Source organism: Pangasianodon hypophthalmus, chromosome 5 (genome assembly GCF_027358585.1).
Source record: "Pangasianodon hypophthalmus isolate fPanHyp1 chromosome 5, fPanHyp1.pri, whole genome shotgun sequence".
NCBI lineage: Eukaryota > Metazoa > Chordata > Actinopteri > Siluriformes > Pangasiidae > Pangasianodon > Pangasianodon hypophthalmus.
Window position 1 is genome coordinate 21,709,875 of NC_069714.1, and position 12,334 is coordinate 21,722,208.

At 38.5% G+C, this 12,334-nt stretch overlaps 1 protein-coding gene across 1 annotated transcript; it reads right to left on the minus strand.

Moving 5' to 3' along the window:
* Positions 1 to 690: 690 nt before the first annotated feature.
* On the minus strand, positions 691 to 12,181 carry heg1 (heart development protein with EGF-like domains 1). The gene is made up of 13 exons (XM_026912815.3): positions 11,709 to 12,181; positions 6,894 to 8,405; positions 6,470 to 6,580; positions 5,706 to 5,828; positions 5,455 to 5,525; positions 4,724 to 4,773; positions 3,861 to 4,021; positions 3,523 to 3,654; positions 3,343 to 3,385; positions 2,679 to 2,716; positions 2,312 to 2,399; positions 1,962 to 2,139; positions 691 to 1,813 (listed from the first exon to the last, which is right to left on the minus strand). The coding sequence occupies exons 1-13, from the start codon at positions 11,974 to 11,976 to the stop codon at positions 1,670 to 1,672; spliced, it is 2,919 nt and encodes a 972-aa protein (XP_026768616.3). The 5' UTR covers positions 11,977 to 12,181; the 3' UTR covers positions 691 to 1,669.
* Positions 12,182 to 12,334: the final 153 nt, after the last annotated feature.

Genomic DNA, 12,334 nt, shown 5'->3' on the forward strand with positions numbered 1-12,334 from the left:
TGGGAAGGGCTGTGTCCGGAAGGGCATCCAGTGTAAAAACTGTGCCAAATCAAATACACAGACCAATGATCTGCTGTGGCGACCCCCAACGGGAGCAGCCGAAAAACAAACAACAGCAACAGTATATATATTTCCATATATATGCACAACTAATAAAAAAAATTATTTTACAAAAGAATAATTCTGCAGAAAACTGTATGGTGGCAATGTGATTTAGAATGGTGACTTGTTCAGCCCTGACAGAGAATGTGTTTATGGTTTAAGATTTATATGACCAAGGTACTAAATCCTGCTTGTGAATAGTTAAGGTTTACTATATTGAAACTTATATTGCATAAATTCCTTTTAACTTACCATAGCCCTCTTAGACATGAAGTCAAGAAAAGGTAGCAACCACCCTTACTGAAGGAGAGGAAATGAAACCTGTTTTAAACCTGATATAATCTGCTCCCAGTTTTTGTCATTTTGCTGATATTATTTAAATATTGAGTCCATAAGTACATAAGTAGTGAAATACTATCTAAAGCCTATCAATAGCACTGTACTTGATCATTTGGCTTTTAAAGGGAGTGAAAGTTCACTATACTCCTGTGCTCATCTAACATGCTGCTCCTGGGCATAACAACCACATCTGTTTGGAAAAGGTGTAAGCACCCAAGGGCAATCTAAATGTCACAAAAGACAAGACACTGAACATCACTGCTGCTTTATTTAAATATGTCTGACTAAAACGCCAGATTTAAGTGACCATCCACAGGGGAGAAAAGAAAATACTTGTAGGCATAAAAGAATACTTCAGCTATTAAAAATGTACGTTATTGACAAAAATATAATCCACCTTATAAACACACATGTAGCAAAATAGCAGGTATTTGGTGCACACACACACTCACACACACACACACACACACACACACACACACACACGCATGCATGCATACACACGCACACACACACACACCATAAGGTTGTTCCATAGATCATGATGTGTGAAATTATATCTAACTATATATCTAATGCATATTTATCTGGAAATGACATTAAGTTAATTGAATAAATAATCATGTTGCACTGTTCTTTGTGGTATCATGGATATAGTGCCATAGTCTACATTATGTAAAGAAATAGCACCAAGTGCATTTTAATTCACTGCATGTCCTTAAGTGAATGTTAATATAAGGACCTACTTTGTCTTGCTACATCTACTGATAAAACGATCTACAGCAATATACCATTTGTACAGTTTACCAGCTTTTAAAGAGATCTCCTACAAACTTCTCAGGCTTAAATACAATAAGCTTGTACAGACATATGCACACGTTTACACTACCCTAGCAGGTGTATCATTTGCCTTTCTTCAAATGTGTTTCTTCAAATGTACTTCTATGGCTTATTCCATTTGAGATCAAACGTCTGTGTTGAGAGATTGAAGTGCAACACTGGATTTGCTAACAGCATTTATATTGAGCGCAATTCCCCTTGTGATTACTTCACAGTTCTAAGAAGTGCATGAAATGATTTTGAATTCTTTCCTGCCAGCTCATTTTCACATTCATAGGCTACTTAGTGGTCAGTGCTGTTCCTATCCACGGTTAGCTCCATCTTGCTATAGAGCTTTTGCTACATTCCTTATGAGTACACTGATGACTCAGTCCAAGGCAGTGTGGTGTCAAAAATAATCCCTCCGCCGTGAGTCGTCACTGATGAATGATGGGTTCCACTGAGCGGGGTAAATGCAGGAGTGCCGTGAACCAGGCAGGCCCGAGAATGGATAAAGCCCGTTCCTCTCCAGATCGGCATTTCGCAGAGCTGGCTGGAAAAATAAATACATAAAATGTCATTTATGGGATGTAACCTAAATGCACTTAAAAATCTGTTCTATAAGCCAAAGAAGATATTTTTTAACTGTTCATAACTGTTTTTTAGTAGTAGGAGTTGTAATAATTATTTCGATTACGCACAGAGTAATAGATATCGGTCATCTGCAAGAGGTTCTTGGTACTGCCATTTTCTTGCATCTCAATGGTCTCCCTGCCCCACTCCATTGATACACGATTACTCTTGGGAAATTCACCATATGGAGACATTTGAAGATCCCCACTTTTGAAGATTATTTTATTAATGTCATTCTTGTCCTTCCTGTAAAAGAGGGCCATTTGTAAAGGTGATTATTCTTAAATTATACTACATTATTAATGAAGAACAGAAAAAATAAAAATATAAGCTACATAGTACACCTTTTACAGTTATATACCTTATTGTTTTAGTTATATACCTTATTATTTATTATTTTAGAAATATTCATACATACCTACAACAGGTTACGACAAGAGCAATGATGACGATGAGCAACAACCCCCCGGCAGCAGGAGAAACCACCTTTGCTATCAGCCCATAAACTGTACCAAAGAAAGAAAAGGTTTAGCAAGGGCTTTGGATAGAAACAGTAGTTAATTTCTTGTGTTTCTTGAGTTGTGAGTTTTATGCTGATTAAGCTTATTTATGCTGAATAAGCTTCTGTAACAAATACCATTTTATGTGTTTGTGAATCACCATTTCCAATTTTATCAGTGGAATAAAGCGTGCGACTAGCTACAGTATACGAGATATTAATACTAAATGATACAGAGGGACTTTTATATTTTGATAGGCCTAGGAGAATATAAAAGGACACTCACAATTATTGCAGTTGAATCCCCCAAATCCAAATGGACATCTGAAAGACACATGCATCAAAATTAAAAATCAAATATTGCACCTTGAAGATTTGTTTGATTTGATATATATATATATATATCTATATATATATATATATATATATATATATATAGATATATATACACTGTATACTTCACATTTGTTTTGTTTTTAATGTACATTTTATGTCTCTTTCTTATGTATGTAGAAATTTATAGATTATATATTTGTATCATGAAAGACATCTGAAATGCCTGAAGATTTCTAAAACCTTGATGGTTAAGTGTGATTTTCTCACAGGGACTAAATGTCTGCGGTGCTCCTGCACTGCTGCCGGAATGAAATCTTTAAATGTAATTTTCTCCCTTTTCACTTTTGGGGTTAACCTGACTAAAAGGATATAACTTTAGATCTTTCAGCTCCTGTAGTTTTCATAACTAGATAGTATAAAGAATTTCACCATGTGAAGACCACCATGCATTTTATGTTTCAGGCTCAGGGAGTTTAATTTAATTTTATTTTATTGTACTTAGCCAATCAAAGTAAAGGCATTTTATTCTATGTGGACTGTTAAAGTACAGACAGCAATTAAATGCTGAATTTCAAAAGCACATAAGAGGTATTGATAGAATCTGAAATACTTACTCCACACAAGTTCCATTAACAAGCCTAAAGCCATCGCCACAGTCTGAAATGAGGAAAATATCAGGAAAATGACTTAAAATGCACATAAAAACGATTTAATATTCAGGATGCTCAGTACTGATGGGAATAGACAATCACATGCTTTTCTAAAATGTTTCCAAACAAGCCTATAGCTCCTACCTCTACACGTGCTGTCCTCTGGGTTCTTTTTGAAGTATCCTTCATGGCACTGGCAGTATGGGTTTCCATCAGTATCATTGCACACAGCATACTGAGTGTCACATCCACTCTGGGCTGAGCAAAGACTCCCCACTGGAAGAAGAGTGGTGTCAGAGATAAGAGTTAGTCTAAGGGGAAATTTATAATTAATTGTGTGGGTTTTTTTTATTGCTTACTCAATAGTTTCTAAAAACTGTGCGAATTTGCAGTGAGTTAGCAATATACCACGTACCAAAGTAAAACAGACAGTGCACAGAGAACGCACCTGAGACTGACTGTTGTTTATAGGGTTACTGTACCTTGATAAGTGAGCTGGTGTTGAAGCTTTAAGGAGCAGTGGGACTGTGGTTTGTTGCAGTTTCTGAGAGACATCTGGATCCTAAAGAAGATGTCAGTGCAGGTCACCTCAGCAGACATAGAGAACATGTTCACAGCCAAGATGTGTAACCTGTCCAAATCCCTGCACACAAAAACAATTATGTCATGTCTGAGTGATACATAAAACTACAACTGCTACAATACAATGTGACATTTTTGCATAAGCTAAACAAGAACTATGACTGAGATAGCAAAAAGTCTCTGTCAATCTCTTACGTGTGGTTAGTTTTATACACTATATGGCCAAAAGTTTGTGGACACCTGACCATCACACCCATGTGTGGTTCTTCCCCAAACTGTTGCCAAAAAGTTGGAAGCACACAATTGTCTAGGATGTCTTTGTATGCTGTAGCTTTACAATTTTCCATCACTGGAACTAAGAGGTTCAAAAAAAAACTGGAGTGGCCTGCACAGAACCCTGACCTCAACCCCACTGAACACCTTTGGGATGAACTGGAATGCCGACTGAGCCCCAGACCTCCTCGCCCAAAATCATATCCCCACAGCCATGCTTCAAAATCTAGTGGAAAGCCTTCCCGGAAGAGTGGAGGTTATTATAACAGCACAGGGGGACTTAATCTGGAATAGGATGTTCAAAAAGCATATATGGGTGTGACGGTCAGGTGTCCACATACTTTTGATCATATAGTGTATATTAACTCAACTTGAATTAGCAACCTTTGTCTTAAGTCATAGTCTACATAATATTATAGTATCTGAATAATAATGTATTCAATATTATAGCATTATAACTGAATATTTAATAACTACAACATAAACTTACCGCAGAGTTGAACGTCTATAATCACGCAGGTTGGAGAGTGAGGCATTCAACTGGGAAAAAAATATAAAACATCATGAACGTGAAATATCTGCCAGTCCATCACCATGTCCAATTAACATGGCATTGGAGCACACTGTAAAGCTAATATATTAAAATAATTCAAAATTTCACAATGTCACAATGTAGTATATCAAATACTTTGAAATTATTCAGAATTTCTTTGACCACTAAATTGGCAAGAATATAAAGTGGTCCTGATTATAATCCAAGCATTTTTGAAGAACTACTGATAATTTAATTTAATTAATTTAAATAAAATGAAATTAAACCTAAATAGTAGATGTTTAGATTAAATCTAAAAAAGAACTCAGAAAACCAAGTTTTTACAATAAATAAATAAACAAATAAATAAATAAATGGAGCTAGATTAATTGAACTGACAGCCTGAGTTCTGTAATAGTTCTTTATTTTGGCTATTAACAGCAAACTGGTCGAATATGCCTATTTATTTTACAAAGGTCTTCTGTGTCACTGTATTGCTATAGTCAGAATTCTCCCATAAATTGTCACAGTTTCTGTCATCCAGGGTATTTGATATGCTTAATTAATTTTACCATCTGCTGTTGTGAAAAGGCATAATGAATGCATAAGTGTAGTGTGTGAATATACTGTGTGGTGTGTTTTCACATGTGTATAATAGGTGTTTTCACTGGTGTGTTCTCTGTACGTACCAACTGTAAGATCTCTCTGTGTGAGTCATGCAGAGAACTGTTCACAGTGAAAATCCCGAAGAACGTCTTTGCTGTGGGGCAGAATCACAAAAAACACTCATGCTAACCACTTGCAGAAATCACAAGCAATATATCATGTGAACCCCAAACCAGTGATTCTGTCTTTGAACAGTTTTGCGTTCCAGGTTTGTGTTACTGTAAGAGGCCGCATTCTGCCTGCTTTCTGTAAGGATCAAAGTTTAACCACCTACTTTGTATACAGCTTCGTCCATCTTGCAGGTCATAACCCAGGGGACATTCACAGCTGAATGAGCCCCTGGTGTTCACACACACCAAGTTTTGAGGGCACGGGCTGCTCACACACTCATCCACATCTGCAGAACAATATAAGAACATAACATGGGCCATCAATCCGGCACTTTTCATCTCAAAGTAACCACATGACTTGTTCGCATTTCAGCTTCAACACACATAAGCCATGTAATGAACACTCTACAACTGTTTTTACATGGCTTAAGTATATCTGTAGATGAAATGGAATAAAACTGTGTACATTTCCATGAGTGTCTTCACACAGGCATAAACAGAATGCAGCTTTTATGACAGAGTGCACTGAACAAACAGGTAAAAACTGCTTTATTGTTGAGCTGACAATTTTTCCTTTTATATATATCTTCCATTATAACAATTACAGATTAAAGTAGGACTTGAGCATTTTTTGACTTATCTGCCACATCTGTAATGTATATGTTATTTCCATGGGCAAGAATTTTGAAACATTTTCCTGCATGGAGAAAAGAACAGAAAACCTGTTTGCTTAAAACTCAATCATAATGGAGGTCTAAGGTAACCCCCATTTTCTCCCTATTTTCTCCCCAATTCAGGTTAGAGTTTAGGGTTTCTGACTATAAATGAATGGACTGGTCCTTGTTCAATGACAAACACCGCTATGCAACCCCCATGTGGACTGTCCCAGCACAGTGGAAATACAAGTATCCGTGTCCTAGGTTCTCACCCTCAGTGCAGTTTTCTCCTGTCCAGGCGGGCAGACACTCGCACCTGTAGCCACTCGAAGTCAATACACATTTGCCTCCATTTTTACAGAGGTGAGGCCTACACATGTGACCTGGAAAGAAAACACAGTAGACTGTATAAAACACAAGCTCATACTAAATGAGTTTCCCAAAAGCACTGAACTCAAGTCAGCAGAATGAGAAACCTGTTGAACCATTTGTAACAATAGGGCAAGATATTATCAAAGCCAGTTTACAACATTGTATAAACTTTAATTTATTTTGCAAGGAACTATAGTTTAACTAGTCTATATGCATATAACATGCAAAACTTTTACTGAAATACATAAGGAATCATACAGGATATAGCTAAACCTAAAAGATATAGTTAAACAATGCAAGCATGAGTAGCTTGAGAAAACACACCAGGAGTCAGGCTTAACTTCACAGGCATCTGTGTGGTTGTGGCTTCAGTCTTAGTGCGCTTTCCTGTGGTTATTACCGCAGTGCTCGTGGTGGGAGTGCTCTTATGGTAGGATGCAGTGGTGTGCTGGCTGTGCGCTGTGGTGCTGCCGGGTGTAGCAGTGCTGGTCTCAATATGCAGCGTGCTCACATCAGTAGCACCAGCTCCAGATTGGGATGAGCTGGCGGACAGAGAGGGAGTGGCTGTTCCAGTGGTGGGGTGGTGCTGTTCTGTGGTGGGTGTGGTCTTCTTAGTGGTCTCCGTTGCAGAGAGGGTACTGTGTGGCGTACTGTGAGCCTTGGCAGTGGTGCTGGCTTGAAAATGATGTGACGTAAGTGGCACTGTGGTGCTTGTGCTATCTAGCGAGATGCTAGTAAGAGGGACAGTGCTAGCCTTAGGTGTGTCCTCTTCTGTAAGTGATGGCTTGTGGGTCGTAGATCCTGCAGTTGTGCTCAGCACCCCTGTGGGCTCTGGAGGACTATCGGTTTGGGAGACAAAGGTCTGCTGGGTGGATTGGGACTCATCCTCACTGATGGTCGTATACCAGAGAGTGGAAGGTACAGCAGTCAGACCAGGAATAGTAGTTTCTTCCATAAATGTCTGGGGCTCATCTGGTTTGTCACCTGTACTGGTACTCATAGGACCTGTAGGAGTCTCAGTGGTCTCGCCGCCCTGGAGAGACACATTGGTATGAGTATCCTCTGGAGGGACAAACGGAGGGATGAAAGATGAAGATGAGCTGCTGTCTGTATAGAAGTTCTGGTCGGTGGAAGAATCAGCTGTGGTGTCCGTCTCACTGTCAGAGCTGTTGATAACTGTAAGAGGTGGAGTGGAGCTGGGGTTGCTAGTCTTAGGCATAGACTCAAAATCTGATCCTGTGACAGTGGGCTGTCTTGTGTGAGACTGGGTAGTCTGGGAACCATGAGAGACCTCAGTCTCAAAGACCTCCTTTTGGGTGGCATTTGTAAGGAAATCCTCCAACATTGTCTCACTATGACCAGATTCAGTAAACAACGCATTCTCAGTGTGCTCCATATGCTGAGTTACCCCTGTCTTCTCCACCTGCCCAGTGACCGCATGTGGAGCTGTCTCCGAGATGCTGGAGCTAGTGTCTTCCACGTATGGAGAGGTGCTGTTGGATGTGATGGACAGCAGAGTGTCCTCTCCAACATGGCTAAGTGTGGTGGAGATATAGGTGCTATCAGTGTTTGAACCAGATTCTGTAGTATCCTGTTCTGTGTGTTCCTGCTCAGTTAGCTTTTTGTCAGTGACATCTCTCTCAGTCCTGGGTTCAGGTTGCCACTTTGTTACTGTATCAGCATCAGTGATGTTGGCTATTGTAGAAGGATCTTCCCGCTCAGTCACTGTGTTAGTGCTGAATGCAGGGCTGGATTTCTGCAACTCAGTGGACATGTCTGATCTGTGTTGTAATGTCTGGCTCTCCATGACCTCAGTGAAAGAACTCTGATCAATGGCTGGAAAAAAAAATCAAACAAATTGCACAGGGAATTTTATGAAGTATCAAAATTTGCATAAATTTTGAATCTGAAAGCCTCCCAATTAGATTACTACTACTACTAGAGATAGAAACAGATTGCATTTTTAATTACAATATAAGGCTTTTATCTTATATTAATGTATAAATTTATGAATTTATAAATTTATGAATTTATACATTTATGTAGTCCCTTGTAGTTCTGTGTTGTTCTGTGATTGTCTTATGTAGCGCCTTGGTCCTGGAGGAACGTTGTTTCGTTTCACTATGTACTAACTGGCTGTATATGGTTGAAATGACAATAAACGCCACCTGACTTGACTTGACTTGAACCCTCCTGAATTAGGGCATAATCACTTTGAGAATCACTGAAACCGTTACAGAAGATGTTTTCAGAAGTAACTGCGGACGTAATGATTTTGGGTGGAGAACAATTGGCAGCCAAACCCGTCTAAGCTAACAAAAGCTTGAGCACTATAAATGGAGGTGACCTGACTCATTGGAAATAGCCGTTTCCTTCCTTGCGCTGACCTAGCACAGTGCATGATACAATACTGTCACTCTCTGCATGGAGTTTATACACTGATAACAATGTAATCAACAAGCAAAAAGTCTTGCCCAAGAGGATATCACATTTTACAATATGTAAACAGTGCTTAAACAGGAAATTAATCAAACACTTGTCAGCCATTACAGAAAGAATCCTGGACAAAAGGGGGATTTAACAGCCTACTGTCAGGTTCAATTACTTCAGCAAAATGTTTAAATTTAATGTTTTCAATTATTTTCTTACTTGCCTACGAGAATTATTAATAGGCATAAGGATATAGGGATGATCATCAACATCTTTCTTTTGTCCTCTGAGAAAAATAAACTAACTAAAATACTAAAATTAAAACTGTGAATTTCTGCAGTAACCTGTTAGAGAGTTCAGGAAGGATCTCCTCATGGGAAGTACATGTTTCTTGTTGTGATACTGTGCAGAAACACTGACAGCAAGATAGATAGTGAAAAGGGATTCAATACACGGTAGTCCCACATAATAAAAAATAATAACTTGAAGACTGATTTTGCTTGTTTGTTTGTTTTTCCATTCTAATCTGAACCAGGCTAGAACATTAAACAGGTCACATTTTATATTGTCTCGCAGCTGCTACATTAATATGTTACTGGTCAACAGAACCTGGTCCATAAACTAAGGTTAATCCAATTAGGTCATAGTGCTAAAATGAAAATATTATCTGCAGAAAAAGATAATTAACCAATTAATAAGGCCTATTAATAATAATATATCCTATTATGCTGTGTGACACAATGAACCATTAGAAACCGCACAGTTGTGCCAGAGCAGAATAGAAGCAAAGGAAAAAAATGATCAGATTATTAGTATAACTTGCATATCAGCATTAAAGTGTAAAACTAATACACTTTTGGGAAATATCAATTTGTTGTACTAGGTAACGTGTTATTGCATCAGACCAGATATACCGGCATCCATCAAGAAATCAAATCTTGTGCTGTGAGTATGTATAGTGTAACTACTTACACTGTTCCATGTATTTATCGTATTTATACTGTATTTTTCATGTTACTGTAATTGTGGTAATTGTTCTTGTCTCAAGACTTGGTCCACTATTCACAATCTCTGTAGCTTTTGGGTGCCACTGTATATGTGCATAGGATGACAAAAGTATTACTTAAAGCTTTTATCAAATTGTATTTCTTCATTTATGACTACATGAATAAATAACCGTACTGTATATTGCATCCCATGACCAAATATGCACACCCTTGTTCTAATCAGTTGGATGTAAAACTGAGTTTGGACTGAGGAGGGAGTTCATGCCTACCAGTGCAGAGGAGTTTACCTATATTCTGAGACATCAGCCTGTGAGGAGCTACATGACAGGCCTTTAGTATTTACTAAGATGAGAGCGAGAAGCCCATAATATTATTGATGTTTGTGATACTTTCCCAAAATAATACCTCTTGGACTGAAATGCTCTACATTCTACACTGAAGAATTGTACACATAAGGTCTCCACTTAAATATACACCTGAATATGAACAGACTTGTTAGATCCATGGTACTGAAAGCGGGCTCCAGAGACCCTGGGGTATAATAGTCAGGTCTACAATGTATAATAGTCATAGACAGATATATAATAGTCAATGTCTTATTTATTTTTAATGACATGATGGCAGAGATCTATAACTACTAGGGGTATAATGAGCTGATGATTTGGATCAATAAATCAAGCAGTGATTTAAATTCAACTATGCAACAATCATTGTTTATTATCAAACAAGGACAATGTGCAAATAATTTAATAGGCTAGGAGGGTGATTTGTCCATTACTCTGATACTTATAATCCTTGTCTATGTCACTATCTTTTGTGAGTTAACAGTAGGCCTATCCCACATTCTGATCAAAGTTGGTCACATACAATATAAAATCGAATCGTATTGTATCACAGCATAGATTCAATGGTATTGTCAAATATCGTTGCCTTATGAATTGAAATCATATTGTATCATGTGGAACCATGACGTTTACACCCCTAATATCTACTTCTGTTGTTGTTTAGTTATGATAGTAATAAGCCTGAATGACTGCTTATATAAACTGAATGGGTTTAAAAAGATGCCAGTCACATTAATGTTTCTTTTAGGAAATTGTTTATTTCCTAATCTAAAGCTCAGCAACTTAAAACACTCATAAATAAGGTCACTTAAGATTTAACTGTAATTTGAATGTGAACACTAGAAAAAGTGTTGTTTTAATATGATAGGTTGTTGTTGTTTTACTGTGGGTGGAAATTCCAAGAAAACCCTCAGACAGCTCAAATATACTAACACTATATAATACTAACAATATCACTATATTGCCCTAATACATGTAATATTTCAATAGCTTGATTATACTCATTAAAAAACTATACATCATAACGTGGCTTGTGATTTTTTAATACTGGAAGGTATTCTGGCAAACTGTTTGAGAGCCTCTGTGTTAGATGAAGGAAGGAAATGTTTAAAACTCCCATCTTGCTCCTGGCTATGTATATGGCATTAACGGAGAATAGGGCTGGTGCTTTGTTATTGCCACTGTGCTTTACAAGTGTTTACCTCATTTTAAAAAAAAACATTAATGTTCTTCTGTCATTTCCCGGGAAAACTCCCTGAACCTAGGCCCACACATCACACACTCAGTAATTTGCCTATCAGTATGTGTGATGTAGATCTGCAGCTGCAGTGTGGAGCAGTCCTGCTGCTGATTCTTACCAGTGTGAGATTCCCTCTCTGTAAAACTCGGATGGAGATCTGAGATTTCTGATGTGGAAGAGTATCCAAACCTCGCTGTCCTCTCGCTGGTCACTGCTCTAGAGGAAGTTGTAAAATCGCTGGCTTGCTCTGCATCCTCAGTGTCGGTAGATAAAGAAGTTTCAGTCACCGAAGCGCTGCCCGCAAAAGCCCCAGCAGTTGGTTTGAACAGAGACAAAACTACCACGAGCATTAGACCGCGAGTGCGCCCCGAAGCACGCGCTTCCATGATGAAGAAAAAAAACGACAGAAATATTGAGGACTTAATAATAAATAACACGGCGAAATGATCCGGGTCAGCATCGGAAAGCGTGTCTTTCGTCAGGTCTCCATGTGTAAAAGGCAGAAACGTCGCTAAAAGTTCATGAGGTTGAGCGAGAGCGCTTTTTATTTCTGCACAACACAAGTCCCTGTCTCACATCCCGGGCCGGGCGGCTGAGACTCCGCCCCTTCCACACTCAGGCTGGCGCGATATACCGAGTACCGCGATACTGAGCTTCACGGTATCTCAGAGCAACGGCGTAGATTTCTTTGAGTAAGGGGATCGCAGTGCTCATAGCACCCGAACACCATATAATAAAGTGCTT